Below are 24,241 nucleotides of genomic sequence, written 5' to 3' on the forward strand. Positions count from 1 at the left end.
CCAGAGAACTTTGGCAACAGCTATAATTTTAATTAAGCAGGATACGATCTAACCAACATGAAGAACTTTGAAGTGGAAGAGAGCTAAGAACATACTTGCCTCTCCAATAAATTAGTGGGAGAAGCACTGCTGTGCTTTATCAAGCTCTTGTACTGAATAAGGTGAATTCCTGAAATTGATTCATACGAATTTAAGAATAGCTCTACCTAATTGCATCAAAGCACCACCTCCTGTTTCCAACAGTACCCAGCTAGAATCCTCTGGAAATTTTATAATTTGTTCACAAAAGCAATGGCCGCCTTCTGCTGTTTTCCCCAGTACCTGGTATTTAGAGGTATCCTGCCTTTTGGTATAGAGATTTGAATGCAAGTAAATTGTTAGACCAGTGAAATATACTGACAATGGAATCATCTGGTTTAGGTGGGAAGTCACAATATGTCTGTAAAGCTATTAGATGTGGAACTCTATCTCTGAACAATTTAAAAAAAAAATGTTAGATTATATTAACAATCACCATTATCAATACGAACCGAGGCATTCTTAACTGCCCAAAAGTAAAGTAAAACCAAGCTATTGACATCTTTTGAAATCATACTGGTACCTAATAGTGATGATTATGACTTTGGCAGTCTGGCAGAGAGGGCATGAGAACATATTGGGGATCTGTAATTGTAAAAAAAGTTAAGAACCCTAATCTAAAAGATGTTTTAGAATTGAAGCAAAGTTCACAAGAGGCTTACATGATGGGACATATTTATTAAGGCCATCATAATATTATCTGCTCCTATTTTTGGTTTATTGAGATTTGAGAGGGATTTTATTTTACAAATATTTCATTTTCTGCATGTGATCACGGCCATCATTTTCCTTTTTAACTATGAAAGACAAGGGTTAGGCAGCATGGAGGTTTATCTTTCTAAGCATTTGGCCGAGTGCAATCCTTCGCAAACTTTCTTGAGAGTAATCCCCATTGAAACTGGTAGATTTACTGCTGAGCAAATGTGCACAGTATTAGAGAAGAGAAGAGAAGCGTAAGAAAAGAGAATGTATTCATTTGATTGGGTTCCTTAATTGCTGTTCCTCCCTCCAAAGGAGATCCACCAGTGACTTCAAGACTCTTTTTGACTTTCCTTGCCATGTACCGTTACCATGCCTCAGTGGTCAGTCTACCAATTTCTGTTCATTTGGTTGATTCCTTTCTGGATTGCAGCTTATTTGTAGAGCATGTTGTGGTATGATAGCAGAACAGAATGGTGGGTGGGGGGGGGGGAATGAATGCCCTTGTCTTTGGGTAGGTTATTGAGCAAAGTCCCTCTTGGCCTTTTAACATCTGAATCTAGAGGTTATGATGGAAATAAACCTGTGACAGAAAAAAACCATGAATTGCCCATAAAGTCGTATGATAAATGTTGCTGTTCTATGAAGAAGATGTCAATTCTAGAGCCCTTAGACATGTGAACAGATAGGACCTGCACAGAACAGCAGTTGAATCTCCTCCAACCCAAGCTACAAATTAGAATGAAAACTTCATTGACAGCAAACACACCTTTAGCATTGGTGCAGCATATCTTTGATTGCCAGGTGCTGGGGACAAAAACAAACAAAAAAAGCAGAGGGGGTGGCTTTCTTTATGATATCCTGCTCGGGATCCCCCTCCAAACTCTACTATTAAAAATACATTTTTAGCTCTTATACAACAAATGTTGGTGCACCTATCAGAACTATATCCACTTTTCCCAGAAGCCAATAATCCTTCCAGCATATAATTCCTGAAATTGGTTTTTCTTTTCCTTTTTCTTTTTTCTTTTTTAAGTACAGTTAAATTTAGCATTTCATGTCTAATGGTACAATTCAACATTAAATTCAGCATTAAAGAGTAGTACTTTTGTTCATCTATTGTAGCAAAACCAACAATGCTGTTGTGTTCCACCATTTATTGTGGAATAAATGTGTGTGACCCACTTTGCCAGATGCAATGCAAGTGGTATTCTCGAATTATTGGGGAAAAATGTTTCTGAGATGCACTGTTTATTTTCTTGAGTAGGCGAATCCCTTCCCTTGAGCTCAGGTAACCAGATTACCATTCGGTTTACTTCAGTTGGACCTGTAACAGCTAAAGGATTTCACTTTGTGTACCAAGGTATGAGACACAAGTGCCTCAAAGATGCTTCAATTAATTTTATGTGTTACTCTTTCAGCCTTTATTCTCCTTTCATATTTTAAGAGCTTTCTTTAAAAACGAGGGAATACTGTACTTAACACTAATTACATTTCTGCTGTGTTAAATACAGCCTTCCACTTCCACCATCTGGCTGTTGATATGTAATATTCTCTGGTGGAAGAAGGGTGGGGGATTCCTGATCCTTCAGAAAGCCCCTTCCATGAAGTCGGAGGCAGGGCCAGCTAGCTGAAATATCTCCTTTTCAGTTGTGGGGCACCAAGCTGTGCAGACTGTCACTGACACATGGACAGGAAGCCTGTTTTTTTGTTTTTTGTTTTGGTGTGTGTGTCCAAATTCTGGCAAGCCTACCCATTTTTATTTCATTGTATCTTAATTGTTTTACTCCTCTCCTTCCTCCCATCCCCTCTACGATTAGCTGGAGCACAGACCCTTGCTGTGGGAGGGAAGTAGGATCAGTGGTGTTCCAGAGTCATTCTCCCATCATCAAGGGGGTGCAGTAGTTCATTGCAGTCCTGCTCAAAGTAGTCCTACAGGCTTCATTGCTGGATACAGGCTGCATTCAGGAAAGTTGAGCCTTTCCCTAGATTTTGAACCCCTGAGTTTGGGGAGTGGGGCAGATGAGGAAGAGGTAGATTTGAAAGAGGAAATAAGTGTAGACTTTGAAAACTCTGCTTCATAATCACCTATAAAGGAGGTGTCCCTGGAGTTAGCATCTTCTCTACAGCTGAGAGCACAAATCTACCATCCTCTTTTGACTCCAAAGACTATCCTGAAGGACATGCAAGGAAACTATGTTTCCTCCATTCTGCCAACACCACGGTAGTCTGCAGCTGCCAAACCAGGCGAGGACCATTTAAAGAACAGTAGATTTCTTGCAGGAAAGGATGGCGCTAGCACTTTGTATTCCACAGATACTTACATCTTCAATCGACTTCACACCTCTGCTGGAACAACATTCAAATGTGTCCCACTTACTGTAGTTTTGGACCATGCATGGTTCTGATCTCTTCTGTATGTAAGCTTTTGGAAACCTGGTACGCTTTTGGAAGCCTGGTTTTCCATGCAAATCCCTTGGGGGAATAACATGAATTTGAGGGAACTTTTTCTTAGTATCCTTATCTTCTTTTTCTGGGAATCATTTGCAACCCCAACTGCTTTAGCAGATCAGGGGCTGGTGACTTTAAGTAAAAAAATTAAGTGCCAGGAGGTACTGCAGGGGTGGCGGTCTTCTTCTTATTTTCAGTAAAAGACACTCATGTGGTTGGGCAAAGAGAAGGCACCTCTTTCTTGCAAACTTCTCATCAAAGTGCTGTGAGACCAGAACCAAGTCATTAGCTAGGAACATGTACAGAGCCACAGATGATACCACCAAAGGCAACCAAAGCCAATGCATGTGGCAACACTTAGCCCACTGCTCAACATCACAGCTCCAACAGGTGACTATCTCCTGAATATCACTTTTGGGCATTTGTAGTTTCAGGTGCATGAGTCAGAGAAATAGTCATGCTGGGATATACTCTGGAGTTTGCCAGGCATCTTTGCCAGATCTGTGCTTCACTCACATCCAAGGAATTTCTTACTACAGTGCTAGTAAAAGGATGTTTCTGTACTTCTGAGGGCCCTCCAGAATGGTATTCAGTGACTGCAGCTTCCTGTGTATATGTGGAAGTGCTTAGTGTGCATGCTTCTCCTGGGATCCCAGCCAGAAAATAATGCATCTTGCCTGCAGTGTGATTCCAGCCTGCATACCATTTTGTTTTTCTGAACTTACGTAATGTAAAAACCTAAGAGGAGCCCTGATTGATCAGAGCAAAGGTTCATCTAGTGCAGTGTCTTCTTTCCTCTAGTGGTCAGCTAAATACTTCCAGGGAGCTCACAGCATGGCAACAGTAATCTCCACTGTTGTTATTCCCTATGGCAAGTATTTACTGCACATCTGAAGTTGATGGCTGCATATAGCCATTGTGATACACAGATTCATATTGACAGATTCCATAAATTTGTGTGATATCTTTTTAAAAGACATTTAGATTAGTGGTCATCACTCTACTTTGTGGCAGTGAATTCCACAAATCATATAAATCTACTTGTACCCTAAACTCTTCAGGAGGGGCCGTCTTGCTCATTCTGCAACTCCTTGAAGGAGAATTGGATGGACTTCTTTGTGATGGCCTCCTCCTTATGGAACTTCTTGCCTGGGAAATTTGCTGTGACCCTCCCCCACTTTTGTTTCTTTGCTCCTTGAAAACCTGCTTGTTTAGTTTGGCCTTTCAAGGTTTTGTTTAGTTTTGGGCTGGTTCTGTCTTTCTCCTCTTGTCTGGTTTATAATGAGGTATTTTGCTTTTGTTTTTAATTGCTTTTATGATATATTATGTTTGATTATGAACTGCCTTGAGTCCTTCAGGAGTAAAGCGGAATATAAATATTTTAAAATATACACAATAAAATCCTGAGGTTCACATATGGAGGACTCAGTTTCCAAAACAAGGTGCTGATTTTTGGCCTGACTGCTTTTCTCAGGGTGTTCACTTAAGTTTGTGTGACAGTCATGGTTCGTCATGGAAACTCCAAGGGACTTTCCTTTTCCCTTATCTGAACAATCTCATGATAAGGTCAAAAACCAAAGGTCAAGGCCTGCACAATGTCCAAAGGATGGTGAACTGTCTCTAATAGCTTGGCTTTATAATCATTTGGGGAAAGAGCTCTTTGACTCCTGTCTGCCCGGGAGTGTGACTGGATGCCTGGCTTTTCAGGACATTTCTGCCAGCTAGGTCAAAGCAGAAAAACAAATATAACTCATTAAGTTGGTCTAACTCTTGGGAATCAAGATGTCTTTATAGGATATGGTGGTCTGACCCATTTCCAGGTTGTCCACCGAATGGCCTCCTTCCCCTCAAAGGCAATACAATCAGATATATCTGGCAATCATGACATCTAGCAAGCGTAAGTCATTTTTGGAGTGGTGAGAGACTGAAGTACAACTGTCCCAGGGGATGAGCCTAGTATCTCTGTCCATGGTCAGGATCAGATGACAGACAACATTGTTCATTTCCATGTGCTCACAAGGATGAACCACACATTAGTCAAAATCTGCGTCAACTGCCAGGGAGAGACATGCTCCAAGTCCCATCACAGTGATGCATGTGACCTACATATGTGGACAGATAATAATCTTGCATCGATAAAGGCATAACACCTGGTAGGGGCAGCCGATGTGGTGCCAAATTGGCTCACGCACATGGTGGTAAAGAAATTAGACCGGAAGTTGCATCTTGCAACTTTCCAGAGAGCAATGCAGCATTCCAGGATGTTAGAGATGGGCCCTTCATGAATAGCAATGAATAGGCAAGCCCAGAAGTTTGTACCATTCCATGCATGTGCAGATAGTGCTGTCTCAAAAGCTTCTTTTTATGTTTTCCTAACATGTTACTTTTTTATGTAGAAGTGGTATTGAGTGCCTGACAAGAGAATATGACCTGGGCCAATCTTTGGGCATTAGGATTAGGCTGATGGCAAGAGGCCTCAGGTCCCACAGGCCTCAGGGAAAGCCACAACCTTGTTCTGTCAGAGCAAACACCCTCTGCCCATGCAGTTCACTGAGAGCAGTTGCAAGTTAAATGTTCTGAGAGCCTTGAGATTTTTTTTTTTCCTGGATAGTATGGTTGAGTCTGCCATCCTATCCTTTTCTGTCTAGGATCCTTTTCTGGATAGGATGGCTCTGGAAGTCAGAGGTCTTCCTCTAGAATACATTTCATTCTAAAAGTAACAAGCATTGCATATGGTGTTTGCAGCCATGTTGGCCAGGTGGCTCCTCAGGTACATTCAATTAGCATGTAGCCCCTTGGGGAAAGTTTCAACTTCAGGACTTGCATCATATACTTTCAGGAGAGTACTTCCACAAGCTTTTATGGTGGTTCTTTCCCGGAAGGGGCTGGTAGGTCAGGGACCACCAACCTGGAACAGTATGCATTTGCTAGGCATTTCAGAAAGTTGTGTTTTCTTTTTCTGATGCTAAATTTGGCAGAATGATGCTGCAGGGATTTTGGAAGACCTAGTTTACCCCTCATATCAGGGCCTGTCCTGGGATACTACTGCTTGGATATATTCCAAACTGTCAGGAATGCCCCCCTTTTACCTGAGAAAACAGGACTTTCTTACCTTTAAATTCCTGTTCTAAGGAAAGGAAGGGAGCATTCCACCAGAAGCTTTTATCTTCAGGTTTCACCAGCTTGTCTTTCTAGAACAGTGGTTCTCAAACCTTTAGCACTAGGGCCCACTTTTTAGAATGACAATCTGTCAGGACCCACCAAAAGTGATGTCATTAACCTGGAAGTGATGTCCTGGCTGGAAGTCATCAATTTAGGCTTCAAACCTAAGCCACAATCAGCCAAAGGTCCCATTACACAGCATGTTTGTGCTTTTATTTTGCATAGCTCAGACATCAAATTTTCCAGCTCGGAAGTCAAAACTGAATGCAGACTTGAATCCTTCTCCAACCACACAACCCTCTTCCATTTCCAGCTTCCCATCTTCCCGCCTATTCAGGGCAAAGCATCATGACTCTCCCTGCTCAACAGCTCTGTACTCTGTATTTTCAGCTCTGTATTTTCAATGGCAGCCAAGCTAAGTGTCAAGCAACCCACCTGGAAATGGTTTGCTTCCCACCTAGCGGGTCTTGACCCACAGTTTGAGAAATGCTGTTCTAGATTATAGACTACTTATTAGGGTAGTAGGCAGAGACTCCTTGCAATGAGTTCTTGCCACTTTTTTGGTTTTGGGCACAACCACTTTTTTCAATGATTGGGGATGTTCCTGACCTGTGATAAAGGTGGGGATAATCGTTCTTCCTTCAAGTGAACCTATAATTCAAGAGTTATGGGTGAATAAGATTGGAGGGGTTTGTTTGACTTATCCACTCCTGGTTTGGGGAACTTGGTACCCCTCCATAGAGGAAGAGTTTAAGCTAGAGTTTAACCTTGCCTCCAACTGCATGGGAGGGGCCTCTCAAAGAACCAGAGTACCCCCTTCCTCTGCCCTGAACAGAAATGTACATGTAAGGAATGCTATTTTTTATATGCTTGTATGTTTTGAATCCTTCTCCTTGTTAGGAACACTTTTAAGAAGTTGTAAGTATTCATAAAATTGACAGAGAAGCCCAAAGCTTTCAGACTTAAGGGTGGGGGGAGACCGCAATTACAAAATGGAAACTAGGAAAACTATTTTCCAATTTAGTTAATCTTATTTATCAATGTAAGAGTCTAGAGGCTGCTTAAATATATCTCTCTGTATCAGTGTGAGTGTACTTAGCTGTGGTATTTCGCTAAGCTGAAATGATAGCCTTGCTATTAAGATGTTCAACCTGATTTATATTATTCATCTTAATAAAGGATCAGACACTTGAATGATTGCATGTCAACATTTGCTACTGTAGTTAAGCATTTCATAAGATTTGAATACAAGCAGAACATATGCTCCTGAAACTTTAACCAATAAATGCAAGTATCTACCCATCAAGCAATAAGACTTGAACTCTGTATTATGGCCCAATCCTTTCTAGGACCAGCCTATGTGATGCAGTGGTGCTGAAACAGCCTCCAATGCATCCTGCAGGCTACCTGGGGCCCAGGCAGTGACGGAGATGTTAAGACATGTTTATTTACCCAGCACTCCCTGGGACCCAGTGGACCTAATCAGAACCATGCAGACATAAACATATTTTGACATATTTTGTTGGCATAAATCTGGAAAGTAAAAAGGGACCAGGGGCATAGGATCTTGTGGATTCAGATGATGCTGAGATCCACCCCTGGCCCAACCTGATCCCTACTCTGATCTTCCCTAAACTGCCTGCCAACCTACCTGCTACTGTGGAGGTTTGATTCCCCTGCTGCCAGTGTGGGGCTTCCCAGCTCCCAATAGCAAGTTACCCTCTGACAGTGGCTTGTGTGATGGCAGGCCTTGAATTGGGCCATTAGTTGAATAAAGCATTAAATCCCAGTATTATTTTGCAAAAGGTGATAGTTCCATTTAGGCTGATCAGAATTGTAATTTTATTTTAGTTTTAGAACTTTAGGATCTTAATATGGAATCCTGACACAGAGCCTCATTCAGGAACTATGTTAATGTCCTTAAATGACAAAATCTATTTTTTTTCCTTTCAAAAATACATTTTAAACTTTTGTACAAAATTAAGTGTCTCCCTCAATCCCACGAATCAACACATTGAGTTGCAACAATTTATTGTGTGTTTCTAGCGGTTCCAAGAACAAGCGCCACACAGTGCAGTTCTGTGCCTGAGCCAAGATTTGGAAAAAGGATTGGAAATGAATTTGCAGTTGGTTCATTGGTTCTTTTCGAGTGTAACCCGGGCTACATACTATATGGATCAATAGCAATTAGATGTGACACAGTACCCAATGCATTGGCACAGTGGAATGATTCCCTTCCTACATGTGTTGGTGAGTAGTTACATCTGTATTTTTAATAGAAGTTTAGATACTGTCTAATAAAGTATTTTGTCAAGTCTAAATCAACTGCTGAACCACTTGATCCTGAATTTTGGCTATCACCCATATCTTGCTCACTTTATTTTTTTTCAACAGAATTGCATGCCATCAGAATTTGCATTCCTTATAAACAATTGAGGCTAAGGGCTACATATTGTGTTAAAAATGGATCATGGCTTTGTGTGCGTGTACTGTGAGTGTGTCATTTAAAGACTACACTTAGAAAGTGCCATTTGTTAAGGTGAGCTGGTGGGAATATTAACTCTTTCCCTGGACCCCATAGTCCTGACAAAAGTCTCTCCCTTAAAGTTGCTTGTAGTCTTGGAAGGAAGTAGCCAGCAGTCACTTTAAGCCATTTCTGCCCAACATTGCATATATGCAACAGAGATCAAATGTGTACATCTGCGGACTAGGCAGAAATTGATTAAGGAAGGATTTAAGAGAGTGCCCGCATGGCTAACCAGCCAAGTTAGAGAGGCTGTGAAGGGCTAGGAAGCTTCCTTCCGTAAATGGAAGTCTTGCCCTAATGAGGAGAATAAAAAGGAACATAAACTGTGGCAAAAGAAATGTAAGAAGGTGATACGGGAGGCCAAGCGAGACTATGAGGAACGCATGGCCAGCAACATTAAGGGGAATAATAAAAGCTTCTTCAAATATGTTAGAAGCAGGAAACCCGCCAGAGAAGCAGTTGGCCCTCTGGATGGTGAGGGAGGGAAAGGGGAGATAAAAGGAGACTTAGAGATGGCAGAGAAATTAAATGAGTTCTTTGCATCTGTCTTCACGGCAGAAGACCTCGGGCAGATACCGCTGCCCGAACGGCCCCTCCTGACCGAGGAGTTAAGTCAGATAGAGGTTAAAAGAGAAGATGTTTCAGACCTCATTGATAAATTAAAGATCAATAAGTCACCGGGCCCTGATGGCATCCACCCTAGAGTTATTAAGGAATTGAAGAATGAAGTTGCTGATCTCTTGACTAAGGTATGCAACTTGTCCCTCAAAACGGCCACGGTGCCAGAAGATTGGAGGATAGCAAATGTCACGCCTATTTTTAAAAAGGGAAAGAGGGGGGACCCGGGAAACTATAGGCCGGTCAGCCTAACATCCATACCGGGTAAGATGGTGGAATGCCTCATCAAAGATAGGATCTCAAAACACATAGATGAACAGGCCTTGCTGAGGGAGAGTCAGCATGGCTTCTGTAAGGGTAAGTCTTGCCTCACAAACCTTATAGAATTCTTTGAAAAGGTCAATAGGCATGTGGATTTGGGAGAACCCGTGGACATTATATATCTGGACTTTCAGAAGGCGTTTGACCTAAGCCCTCACCAAAGGCTACTGAAAAAACTCCACAGTCAGGGAATTAGAGGACAGGTCCTCTCATGGATTGAGAACTGGTTGGAGGCCAGGAAGCAGAGAGTGGGTGTCAATGGGCAATTTTCACAATGGAGAGAGGTGAAAAGCGGTGTGCCCCAAGGACAAAGTGTGCTGTCCTGGGACCGGTGCTTTTCAGCCTCTTCATAAATGACCTGGAGACAGGGTTGAGCTGTGAAGTGACTAAGTTTGCTGACGACACCAAACTTTTCCGAGTGGTGAAGACCAGAAGTGATTGTGAGGAGCTCCAGAAGGATCTCTCCAGACTGGCAGAATGGGCAGCAAAGTGGCAGATGCGCTTCAATGTCAGTAAGTGTAAAGTCATGCACATTGGGGCAAAAAATCAAAACTTTAGATATAGGCTGATGGGTTCTGAGCTGTCTGTGACAGATCAGGAGAGAGATCTTGGGGTGGTGGTGGACAGGTCGATGAAAGTGTCGACCCAATGTGCGGCGGCAGTGAAGAAGGCCAATTCTATGCTTGGGATCATTAGGAAGGGTATTGAGAACAAAACGGCTAGTATTATAATGCCGTTGTACAAATCTATGGTAAGGCCACACCTGGAGTATTGTGTCCAGTTCTGGTCGCCGCATCTCAAAAAAGACATAATGGAAATGGAAAAGGTGCAAAAGAGAGCGACTAAGATGATTACGGGGCTGGGGCACCTTCCTTATGAGGAAAGGCTATGGCGTTTGGGCCTCTTCAGCCTAGAAAAGAGACGCCTGAGGGGGGACATGATTGAGACATGCAAAATTATGCAGGGGATGGACAGAGTGGATAGGGAGATGCTCTTTACACTCTCACATAATACCAGAACCAGGGGACATCCACTAAAATTGAGTGTTGGGCAGGTTAGGACAGACAAAAGAAAATATTTCTTTACTCAGCGTGTGGTCGGTCTGTGGAGCTCCTTGCCACAGGATGTGGTGCTGGCGTCTACCCTAGACGCCTTTAAAAGGGGATTGGACACGTTTCTGGAGGAAAAATCCATTACGGGGTACAAGCCATGATGTGTATGCGCAACCTCCTGATTTTAGAAATGGGTTATGTCAGAATGCCAGATGTAGGGGAGAGCACCAGGATGAGGTCTCTTGTTATCTGGTGTGCTCCCTGGGGCATTTGGTGGGCCGCTGTGAGATACAGGAAGCTGGACTAGATGGGCCTATGGCCTGATCCAGTGGGGCTGTTCTTATGTTCTTATGTTCTTATTTTTTTCCCCTTGAGATTGTGGTTCAAGATGAAAGGATTTAATATCTTCCCCCTTCCTGCAAACCCACCTTTGTTTGCTGTGCCCCCCCCCCCACTATTACACATGTAAGCTCACATACATGGCTAAACAACAGCTTAATGTACAGTGATATGAACACTTCCGTAATCCTAACATACTTTTGACAATATAATTCACACTGAATCATTGGTGAAGAATTTGCTAAATCCCGATGAACTTGAAGTCTCTTGTTAACATTTCCTAGTGAAGATACTACTTTAAGTAATACGTTCCTCTCCCAGTTGTATATCTTTTAATTCTGACCAGATTATCTATGCTGCAGTAACACTCTCCCTGCTATTGCAAATTATTACCATATTTGAATAATTGTCTTTTTCTTTGTTTTTTTTAAAGATTGAATGTACCTAGTTTATTCAGCGCTTTTATGATCTTTATGTTGTAGCATCATAATATCCATCTTTGTGATTTATTAGTATCCTCACTCCTGTTTCCCAGAATTACTGCCAACCCAGTTAGCCTAATTTTATGTTTGTGCATAAAATGTTTTATTTCATGAAGGAGTATAGTGTACTCCTTGTCTGTGCCTTGGCTGAAATTGCTCCTGTACGCAAAACAGTTTTCAGTTACTGCTCATTTAATGTCATATGCAGATATTAGAAATATGCTCTCTATTCTTTGCCAAATGCATTAATTAAGATATTCAATTTAATATTATACTCAAGTAAGTGCTGTAGCACACTAGTTAGTATGCTGTCCCAGTTGACCTATAACATATTGCATGCCAAGTATAGACTTCATATATTTTTGTGTGTCTGTTAATTTATTCTGTGAGCATTTTTCTAAGTTACCCCTGTGTGGAATCATACAAATTTTCTTCACTTGTTTCTTTTTCCCTTAACTCTGAGAATCTGGCATTCTATTGCTGCATCACACTGCATGTGCTTATACTCACACCATCCTCCCAGCAAATCCCAGCAACACCTAGTATGACAGACTGCTCAGTCCTGCCTCTGTGCTCACTCGAACTGGAATATAGCAACAATTTAAACCCCTGCCCGAGGCTCACAGATTCTGGACAACCTTTATTACCTGTGAGCACCATTGCAAATGCTTTGAACAGTTAAAGATTTAACCTGCAATTCACGTCTCCGGTCAAAATGAAAAGTCTGTCATTAGCTCTATTATGTTATAAAGCTTTAATTAAAATTATGTTAGTCTCCCATGCTGCAATTTGATTTTAAAAAGACTTCAGCTACAGTTGCTTGTGTAATTTGCAGTATTCAAGTCTTTTTTTTCCCATTAATGTGCAACATTTGAAAATATTTGTTTGCTTTGCTTTTTTACGTTCACAAATCTTAGTGACTGGTTTTTGCTGGCATACCAGTGTGCTGTTTATGAATGTGAAAAAGAAGGGCAATCTGGCTTAAGGAAGGTTTACAAGCCAAAAGCATTAGTTGCTCTTCATTAGTGCATATCACTTTTCTAATATAGGTCATAAATATGCATGAGCTGGAAATTGCACTGAACAAAATCAGGTTAATAATTGAAATGCTAGACATGACCATTTTAAATTGCTATAGCTCTCTAGCAAATGCCTCAGTGTTTCCTTACAGATATCAGCCATCAGTCATTGTGTCTGCTCCTGCTTTTACCAGTAATTATTTAAACTGTTTAAATGACACTGACCTTTAGTTTATTCATGTAGTCCCTGACAGATTCTATCAGTTATATGCACTACAGAATGTAGCTCCTGTATTCATTACTCAGATAAGTTTCCTTCTTCTACATATTCTCCAAGTCCTCATATTTGTATTTAATGAAATGAGCTCAAGGACTTGATAATGTTGTTGCAGCGGAATGATGTATTGGCTGCTAATGATACTGATAAAACCCCTCATCAATCATCCCTTCAAGCCATTAAAATACCCGCAGAGTATCTGTATTTAGATGACAGCCTAATGTGATTATATTAGAATGTCTAGAGTCTTGACCAGGGTATCATTCATGTTTAGCATCAAGAATCAACTGGCTCCCTTCTGAATTATTTCTATTTATGTTACTGCTGCCATTATTTATTTTGTGCTTGATATGAATGTGGTCTTTACTATTCTGAGTGATCCCTCGGGGTGATATATAATGGGTTCCGTTGATGCCAGTGGCATAAGTTTCTTTAACTTCAGCCTGGAGACTGAAGAGACTGAAAAGACTGGATTTTACAAATGTAGCAGGACTAAAATAATAGGTCACATTTTAAGACCTTCAGACTCCATGCCTCTCTGCAGAATTTGTTGACCTCAGATCTGTTCTACACTCAGTTCAATGTAAAACAACTAAACCAAAAGCAATATTGGATGTTAAGACTGGACTCTGTAACCAAAAAAGCTAACAGTTACTTACATTGTTGAGGTAAATACATCTGCAACCAATTCCACTCTGTCACGTAGGCAGCGATATGATAGGCCACCCAATCCTTAACTGCACTGGTGCAGCTAGGCTGCATGGCCTACCTACGCTGCATCCCACGCAGTTTAGGAGGTGGCTGGAGTTACCAATGAGGAGACATTGGCAGTATCTGTGGAAGGAAGCCTTGCTTTACTATGGAGTTTATGTTTCTCCATTCTTTCTTGTTGTTTTGTCTAATGGTTACATAGTTTATGTGAACTAATGGCTGGATTTTGAGAAGTATTATTTGGAAGAAGAAAGAAAAATATACTGAATGTAAATGCCAGATTTGGCTGCTATGTAAAGCAGCCTGTACGCTAGAAGGAAGAGACTAACCAAATGTTAACAGGAAGCAGGACAGTTCCTGCTTATGTTCTGGCTGTGCCCATCGAGAGTACAGGCTGCCTACCTGCATGTCATGTTCCTCAGTTAAGCAATAAATTCTTCAGCCCAATCCTATCCAGCTTTCCAATGTGGATACAGCTGCAATGCAGCCCTGAGGCAAACATTCCCTTACCTTAAGGAGGCCTCTGTGACTGTTCCCCCACAGCAAGAAGCAGTGCATGCCCCGTTGGCATGGCTGTATCAGTGCTGGAATGTTGAATAGGATTGGGCCCTTCCTCTGTTAAGCAAGAAAAAGTGTGTGTGCACTACTAATAAAGAAAAATGAAAGTGATGGGCTTGGGGGGGCAGGGCTCAGATAGCCACAGATAAGTGAAACTGGATACAGGGGAACACCTGTACTGTCTTTTTTTTCTTATGATATTCTTTGAATCTGAGGTGTAATGTTAAGTTTTCTTATCCTGGGGCTAACGCACTATAGAAGTGGTGACCAAACCACAACTTGAGCCACATGTGGTTCTTTGACATATAACATGTGGTTCACAGAAATATGCTGGCTGAACTACTTTTTGGCATATAAAAGGTTTTACTATAAAAGGTAATATAAAAATTAATATAAACGGTAAATAAATTTTCAAGCTATATAATTATTGGCCAGGTATAAATGAAGAGTCCACTGGATTAAAAACTTAAGTTTAATATTTATGGTGAGTAAATATATTTAAGAATTTAAATGCTTCTTAAATATTGTGGCTCTCAAGCTCATCTGAAATTGATCATATGTGGCTCTTATGTTCAGCAAGTTTGACCACCCTGCTCTATAATATCATTTTCTAAAATATGTATCATATAGTATCATATTCTAAAACTTCAGCGCTATCATGTTTATAATTGTATACTGTATGCTTTTATTACATCTGATCGCTGCTTTAATTCATGGTACTGGGAAATCTCTTTCCATGCTTTATACGTTTACTTCCAGTGCCCTGCGGAGGAATTTTAACTAAGCGAAAAGGGACCATTTTGTCCCCTGGCTACCCTGAGCCTTATGATAACAATCTGAATTGCGTATGGAAGATCACGGTACCAGAAGGAGCTGGAATCCAAGTAAGAAAATATGTAATTTTCTTCTCATTATCATCATAGGTACTCATCTCTAGAAAAAGCTATGGGTAAGAAAAGATCATCCAAAGTTTAACAAGCAATTATCAACTGTCACAATAGAATTAAATACATGGCTCTTTTGAAAGATCAGTACTGGAGAAGTATGAATTGGTATTATAAACCTTTCTTCTGAAGGAATTAACTGTTAAAAACTTCTGTTCATAAAAGGTCGTTTAATACTTCAGTGTGATATATATTACAATCTGTACAGAATTTAATAGTACCTTTTTATAGTATGTGACACACACACACACACACACATAGGCAACCTTCAGTCTCGAAAGACTATGGTATCGGACTCTGAAAGGTGGTTCTGGCACATTGTCTAGTGTGGCTGAAAAGGCCAATCCAGGAGTGACAATCCCTTCCACACCGGGAGCAAGTGCAGTCTGTCCCTGGGCTGTCTCCCTGGCTGTGGGCCTTCCTTCTTTGCCTCTTTGCCTCAGACTGTTGGCAAAGTGTCTCTTCAAACTGGGAAAGGCCATGCTGCACAGCCTGCCTCCAAGTCACCTTTGATATATGTGATACACATATGCAAACACAAAATAACATATAATAAAATAAACTACCCATACCTGTTATGGATAGATCCCAATTTGCCATGTGCTCATGGAAGCTCTTTCTGTGAACGAAAGAGGAGTCGGGCTCATGTAAAACCCCATTCATGAGTACAACTTTACTTTCTCTACAGGAAAGATCTTTCATGAGCTTAACAGTATGCTGGAATACCCCTGTATCTCACTACCTTTAAAAACATTTTTAAAATGTTTCTGTTGAGGTACCAGGAAAGCCAACCTGTTGAAAAAAGAATACACATTCAAACATACACACTCGTGCACGCATACACACAGATGGTTTCAAACATCTGACCCGTGTTTTTTCAACTGGATAGGCCTGTTTCATGTCAAAACCTTCTACTCCCTTGTCAGGGTTCAGAGAAGAGCTGCCAGCAACCACGTGGTGATCCAGGGCAGTGGTACCTAGTGCTTAGAGGTCACTCCCTTCCTGTTCCCCTGTCTTCCCTGTGTTTGGACACACAACTTACTGGTGAAGAGCCTTGGTGGTTTGAATCTGCTGCCAGTAGACCAGGAGATCATGCTAGCCTGGGAGCTCCCTAGGCTGAACCTCCATCCTAGAATAATACCGAACCTCAGGGATTTCTATCAAAATTATTCCCACAGATGCAGGGTGTTATACCTTCTATCACCACAGCAGTGCCTGCAGGGCAAGGAGATGTGACAATCCACTTTTTTTTCAGAAACAAAGCAGCCTGAGAATATTATGCCAGAATTTTATTAAAATGCTAATAAGAGAAAATGAAATAGCAAAATCAAGGGAACAAGGGCCAGTGAGAATGGAATGTGGCAAATCAAAGGGTTACTGAATAATTCTACCTGCATTAATGACAGCATTGCAAAATCTCTCACATGTGTTGTAACTCAGAGCCAACTTGACATGAATTTCAAAGAGATAGGCTGATAGTGCTGTGCGTGCTGATGAACTATTGCCCTGTCCCACTTTGTGCAGGTAGTCTGAGGGGCAAGTTCCCCATTGGTCTGTACTGGCTATTGGGATGAGGACTGAGCTTACATGGGCAAGTTTCACCCACCTGAGCTCAGTCCGGGAGCTGCAGTGCCCCCCTCCCCCCCCCCTTGGCACTAGCTGGTTGCTTTTTATAGAGCTGGGTAGGAATTTTTTGCTGTCACCCTGATTGGCCATGCATGGCATTTTTTTCGCCTACCCCAGACTGCCATCTTTGGGACAGGTTTTTGGTTTAGGATCCTCCTTTAAATGGTCACTTGGTGCAAGGCAGGGTAGGTAGAGCAACTCATTGACCATCCAAGGCAGCAAGGTCAGAGGGTGAGTGAGAATTGCTCACGTGATGCCTTACCGGCTTGATGAGGCAGGCTGGCAAACCATCTTGAGTGGTCTGGCTGAGCTCACATGGTATGCCCTGTGGGCAAACTGTCCAGCTGCCCTGCTCCTTTGCGGGTGTCATCAACAGGCTGTACCCAGTCATGCAACTGACGACAGCCTGAGTCTGTCGATTCACCCTTGAACCCCACTGGAGGTAGACGGCTAGGTCTGTTTCCCCCAGTTTTAGGCCCTGCATGTCGGATGGGCTAGCCCCCTATTCCCCATCTAGCCTTGCTGCATTTGTTTCATTGTTATTTAATAAAGTGACCCTGTTTCAACCCAAAACCTCAGCCTGGCGTTATTTCGGGAGCGCAGGGGTAATGGGAGAAAATGAGGTCTGTTAAGAGCTGAAAGTTTTAGACTAGGGGTGTCAAACTCATTTCATACAGAGGGCCGGTTAGTATTCATGAAGCATGCTGAGGGCCAGAAGTGACATCATTAAGCAGAAAGTGACATCGTTAAGCAGAAGATGGCCAGAAATAAGCATGAGTTTATGAGTAAGCACAGTATTCTCACTTAGAAACTTGTTAGCTGCAAATGACAGAAGAGAAAACGTGCAAATCTTGTTCATAATTTCAAGATATGAAAGAGCCCAATTATCATGCTTGGAGTACCCAATTATAATGGGGGCCAGATAAATAGCTTCCAGGGGCCGCATTTGGCCCACAGGCCTTATGTTTGACACCCCTATTTTAGAGAATTCTAAAAACAAAAACAAGACAATATATTGTCAGTATCTGTGATGTTATTACCTACAAAGTTCCTATCTGAACATACCTGGGTAATGGAACCACCAGCTCGTCCCACTCACATTCACAGTGAGTGGGCCTGCTGGGTTCGTCCCTGGACAATCAGAGGAAAAAAGAGCTTCTGTATGCTTGTGAGTTTATTGTTCAGCTGGAACATCATCCTGCCCTCTGATTGGAGAAGCAGTAGCCCCTTGAAATGCTGTCTCTACTTTTCTCTTAGCTAAATGAACCTGTAGTCTGACTCAATATACATCTGCTTCACATTCATTATTCAGATGACCCATTTTTTGGTTCTTTTTCATTTTATTTTCCTCATTATGGTGCCAATTTTGCACAGTGGGATCCCTACATAAAAACGTTTCTGAAGGATTGACCACAGCTATCATTGACACATTTTCAGAGAGCTAGATAATAGCTAGATAGAGTTGTTTACTCAGGCTATATAAAATCTATGGGTTACAGAACTTTATATGTGCACCTTTATAGGTATAGATAGACAAATATAGATATTTATAGATAGAGAAATAATAATACTGAAGATTTGTTTAGCACTTTCTGAGAGTGCAGAATGCTTCACCTGTACTGCCTTGATATTGTCTTTACAATAAACCTGTAAGGTAAATATTATTACCTACAGTTGTGCCAGTAGGAAGCTGATAATTGAAAGGAAGTGGCTTGTGGAAATCTAATTTGGGAGCTCACATCAGAGGTGAGATTCAGATGGTGACATCCTGATTTCCATCTTCATATCGTAGCTACTATTGTATACCACCTTGCTTAATAATTACTGAAGGGATGTGTTTTGTTTTGCCTCACCCCTTTACTACACATATGGGCACACACACATACAACTAAGTCCCCCCTTTCATTATAATAATAATAATAATAATAATAATAATAATAATAATAATAAAACAAAACTTTGTCTAAAAATGGGATTCTGCATCTCTTTAAACTAGTTGTCAGGTCACCAGCTGGTTGTTCATAAAGAAATCTGATCATCCTTGGTATGTGAACACAGTAACTGTCACACTGGATCAGTCTAAATCTGCATTCAATCCAGTGACAGATGTTCAGCTGTGGCCAGGTGCTGTAGAGGCAGGCAGAAGAACTATCATACTAAAAAATCATGCTCCCTAATAATTATGTTTAATATCCCCATTAGTCAGTGTCTGGCTTACGAAGCATGCCATTGCTATCCTTTTTATAAGCAATGTTGCTTAAGCTATGAACCTTATTCCTTGTTTGTAGTGGGTTAATCATAAACTAGGAAGTGGGGAAATGATGACCCGGAAATATCTAATGGTAATATTATGTGAGATAATTCCAAACACTGTTCTTCCCTCCTGCTACTTTGAACTGAAAGTTGTAGGAATGGGTCATGAATTACCTATACAGTTCCTTACCCAACAAATTCATGCACAGCAAGAGAAAATTAGCATAGTTTGGCAACATACATTGGTTCATATTGTTTCCTCTCTCTTTTAAAGAGTTCTTTATATGCATTTGTTTATGCCTGTGCACATAAACCCCCTACTCCAGTCTCCACACAGGTAACAAAATGAGAGAGAAAGAGAGAGAGAGATTACAGTTACTCTGTTTTGACTTAACCCAGGTCATTGCACAAACAGCTATGAGCATTAGCTATAATCTCTTCAATAAACTCAGATCTAAGCTCCCATTATACCTTGAAGGCACAGAACTAATTCCATGGCTTTACTTGAAATATAATGAGACCTAATGGATATTTCTCATTAATCATAATGTATGCAAAGAAAGAGCTTGAGGTTTGCTGTAGTTGTTCGATCTCATTTCACTCTTTAGCTTATGATCCCATATAACAGGGGTGCCCAAACCCAGGTCTGGGGGCCACTTGCGGCCCTTGGGGACTCCCAATCTGTCCCGTAGGGAGGCCCCCAGGCTCCAATGAGACTCTGGTGCTCCAGAGACTTGCTAAACCCCACGCTTGCTTGACATGAATGCTGTCAGCATGAGGGTGACTGTTCGACCTCTCATGTGAGCTGTGGGATGAGGGCTCCCTCCACTACTTGCTGTTTCACATTTGTGATGCAGCAGCGGCAGCGAAGGAAAGGCTGGCCTTGATTTGTGCAAGGCTTTTTATAGGCCATGAGCTATTGCAAGACCTTTGTTCATTCATATAAGTTCCATCTATAACATATTTATTTATGTAAATTTATGCAAATTTATTCAAATTTGAAATGTAAATTATTATTTTTTTTTTTCCCTGGCCCCTGACACAGTGTCAGAGAGATGATGTGGCCCTCCTGCCAAAAATTTTGGACACCCCCGCCATGTAAAATGATTTTGTAATGACTGCAGGGAAAAGATCACATCCTCCTCAGCGCAATAAACTGCTTGCACAGAATGCATAATGTATAACAGGACTAATCAGATGAGACTTTTTTGATTGGTTGGGACTTTGCTTTTCTGTTAAATATGTCACTAGTCCAGTTCAAAATATTAGACAGTGCAACTCTAGTTCATTCTACAATACATATACAGGTGGTCATTTTCTCTACCCTGCACCATAGTGTGCTTTTTTTGTCTCTGCCTGCTGAGCCAGAAAACAGGCAGCAATAAAGCACAAAAGAAGCAGGCAGGATCCTCATCTTTATGTGATACCCAGGCTATGTGCCCTGTTCCTCCTATCCAGGCCATAGAGTATCCATTCCCCAGGTTGGCCCCTTCAATTTATAACCATGTTTCTTATCTATCTATGATAACAGATTTGGAACTCACGCCTGCCTCTTCATAATTACTCATCTTATATCATTTGAAAATACTAACATGTGGATCTCATTGTCTGTCAGATCCATATGTCCCAGACTTTCTGTCTGGAAACGTATCTGTTAGTGGTTGAACGCTCTGTATCATGGATACAAAGTTGCTTTGTTAGTGAATACGCTGATGAGAGAGTGAGTTTTTCATCCCTTTAAGTCCAAACTGTTCCCATTAAGTTCCAATAGCTTTTGTTTTGTTTTTTTCTTGAAGTTTAGTTATCTTCTTATTCTAAACCAGGACTGCAGTGTTCCTCAGATAGCCCTGCTGTCCCTCTTTCTAGGGGAAAACAATTGTTTAAAGTTGTTGTTGTTATTGTTTTGATCTCTATGGGCTCTCACCTTTTACTGAGAATGGGTGGCAACTGGAAGACTGACACATTTATTTAGGAGAAACTTCTGTGGGCCCAATGTAGGGCTTCAGATCAAGCAAAGCTGAGCTCTGCCAGGCCGCTCCCTCCCCCAGCCACTCACCTCCCCACCAACCCTGGCTCAAGAACATCTCCCCCTGCCCCCACTCACCTCTCCACTGCTCCGCACTCACCTCAAGCTCTGGGCAGTGGTCGCCTGTTCTCCATCTGGCGCTGGCTCAGCACGGGCTCGCGCTGAACCAGCACCTGTGCTGGCCAGGTGGTAAGTGTCACAGGCATGCCTTATGGCATGTTTGTGGTGCTGTGCGCTGGCAATGAGCCAGTGCATGGTCTTCAAGAATGTGCCCTTAGTTATCAGCAGATCCAGGGTGCTCTGCACTCCTATTACTGTACCTTTGTTTTACATAGAAGCACTTGCAGTGTGAGTGTTTCTTGTTTAACAATCTTCCTTAACTGAAGAGCTGTACACGCAGGCAAATAGTCTGCATGCTACAGAGAGACTAACAGGAAGCAGGAACTCTGCTTCCTGTTAGTGACCCTGCAGCATGCAGGCTGATTGCCTACACATTTGACATAAAGTGACATAAAGCAAAGGTACAGTAATGGGTGCATGGGGGGGCGCTGTACATACAGGCGTCCCACAAATCTGCAGTTTCCCTATCCATGGTGGGGGGCTTGGAACGGAACCCTGCTGGATATGAAGGCCCACCTGTGTAGGTAAAAATGATGTCCTTTGGGCAATTATTATTTAATAACAATATGACACAGAGTTTGTGCAAGGGTTCATTTCAGCATTGTTTAAAATGCAGGTATATATTGTTTTAAAAGTATTCTTTCTTTGTAGTGGCTCTCTGATATGTAATAAAAATACTATATAAATATGAGCCAGGATGATCTAGTAGTTCAAGAATAGGACATAGACCTGGAAGATCCAGGTTCACATCCCTGTTCAGTCATTAAGCTTTCTGGCTGACCTTCGGCCAGTCAATCTCTCTCAGCCTCATCTACCTCACAGGGTTGTTGTGAAGAAAAAAGGAGGGGAGGAACTATGTACACCACCCTGAGCTTCTTGGAGTAAGGATGGTATAAAAATGTGGGAAAAAATAAAGACAACATGGTTGTGGATGGTCATTGATTTCAATCAGTGAAAACCATAGTCATTTACAACTTCTTTACTTGCAAGTGTGGAAAGTGAGAAACTTCACTTGCCGTTAAAAGGTTATGAGCAAGAATGCACGTATGGATACTAAGTGCAATCCAATACTCAAGTGAACATGTTTAATTCCTACTGAAATATCCCATTCCTTTCTGGATATTGAAACTAAAGCAGAAGAATTGCATAGTCTCTTTTAATTTTGCCATTAACCTTCTCTCTTCCTCATAGGTACAAGTTATAAGTTTTGCAACAGAGCATAACTGGGACTCTTTGGATTTTTATGATGGTGGCGATAATAATGCTCCAAGACTTGGAAGCTATTCAGGTGAATGGATATTTCTGATGCTCTGCTTTATGATAAACAGTCAGCCTTTACCACTTCTGGAGATGCCAGCTGTAAAGCAGCCCTGAGTCACAGTCATGTAATACAGAAAGGTTGAAATACATCATAATTCAAGACAAGTTAGAGAATCAAATCATCTGTCAGTTTGTTGTGGTTTTATTATTTACTGTTCTCATAAATCGCTGTCTGTGCTGAAACAGATTTCATTGCCATCTGTTATTGCATGTTCCCTATGCAGAGTGTGAATTTGAGGTATCTTGAACTGTATTTGCAGTATTTATCTGCTATGGTATATCCTGTGCATCAGTAGCAAGAATGCAAAGAGAAGTTGGATTTTCAAGATTTTGACTGAGAACCACAGGAGCCAATGCTTCAGCTTCTCTGTCACCTTTCCACTCTAACATGTATCTGCTCCATCCTTATTAGGAATACGCCTTCCCTTGCAGGGCCTAAGAGAAGGGGTAAAGGGGGTAATTAGTACCCAGACCCAGAAAGGGGATCCAGAAGCTAAAGGAGAGGGCCCAGAAATTTCCTGGCCTTCTACTGTAGCTTTTTGGCTTGTGGATCTGCTTACCATGAAGGAGTGTATCAGAGCTCAGGGATGCAGCTTGTGGGACTACAGCTACTGCAGAAGTATGTTTTGGTGCAAATAGGACACTAGTGTTTAGGCTCACACATTCTAGTGTGAGCCTAAATACGATGATACTAACTTTCTGCAATGATTTTCTATATTTAAAAGATTTTGGAGAGACTTAGGAGTGTGTTTGGTTTTCCCTATTACTGTATCTAGCTGCTGATGCCACATGGGTTGGTAGACCTGGGCTCCAAAGACTTTTCCAGCTGTCTCCATCCTCCTCTCTCTACCCTGGTTTTGCCCCTCCCTGCCCCCATTCTGCTTTCTTGTCACCACCCTCCCTTGCTCTGTTTCACCTCTCCTCCCCCTTTGCAAAGGGGCCCAAAATAAACTTTGTACCCACTGATAAAATTCCTCGCGGAGGCCCTGTCCTTGCTTTCCTACTTTTGCCCTTGGACCTTGGGGGCCTCCTGTTTTGGATTCTGTCAGCACATCAAGCTATTGCCATTTTCTTTCTTCAGACTTATTGGCTGCATTATGTTGGTGGGAGAAGGCATGGAGAAGGATTCTCTTTCTTTACCTTCTTTGCCTCTTAAATTTGTTTTTTTTTTTTTTAAATTGCTTGAAAGATCTACTTGAAGAGTTTGGGGCATCTGAAACTCTTCAGACAAGTTGGCCGTCCTCCTGATATACCATAAACAATAAACACTACCCTAAGCTGTCAAAGGACTAGCTCAGAAAAATAGCTTTCTTCACAAACGAACCCCATACTTCTGACTTATGAGGTCATGGGGGCTGCACATCCTGGTCCCCCCCCCTTCACTTCTCCACTTTCGTTGCTTCTCTCCCTCATCAGTTGGGAGGATGGTTCATCAAAGCCACTCCCTTTCACACTTCCAAATCTGTTTTTGTTTGTTTGTTTGTTTTTTAAAGAGATGTTTAAGAAAAGTGAGTCATAGGGCCAGGCTGAACATACACATCAATTAATGTGCATGGCAGTTCAGGCTTAAAAATATTGTCCAAACTGACCCATAGTGTTTTACTGTCTTCTAGGATTTGGAATTTTTCTGCAATGCTCTGCATTTCCTTTATGCTTCT

General features: G+C 41.6%; 1 protein-coding gene across 1 annotated transcript in view; it reads left to right on the forward strand.

The window, feature by feature from the left end:
* The window catches only part of CSMD3 (CUB and Sushi multiple domains 3), a 710,986-nt gene that overhangs the window by 553,666 nt on the left and 133,079 nt on the right, over positions 1–24,241 (forward strand). Inside the window, exons 35-38 of the mRNA XM_066624387.1 lie at positions 2,045–2,140; positions 8,437–8,640; positions 15,054–15,178; positions 22,455–22,551. Coding sequence (XP_066480484.1) covers positions 2,045–2,140; positions 8,437–8,640; positions 15,054–15,178; positions 22,455–22,551 — 522 coding nt within the window. The remainder of the gene's footprint in view (positions 1–2,044; positions 2,141–8,436; positions 8,641–15,053; positions 15,179–22,454; positions 22,552–24,241) is intronic.

Source organism: Tiliqua scincoides, chromosome 4 (genome assembly GCF_035046505.1).
Source record: "Tiliqua scincoides isolate rTilSci1 chromosome 4, rTilSci1.hap2, whole genome shotgun sequence".
In the NCBI taxonomy this organism is placed as follows: Eukaryota; Metazoa; Chordata; class Lepidosauria; order Squamata; family Scincidae; genus Tiliqua; species Tiliqua scincoides.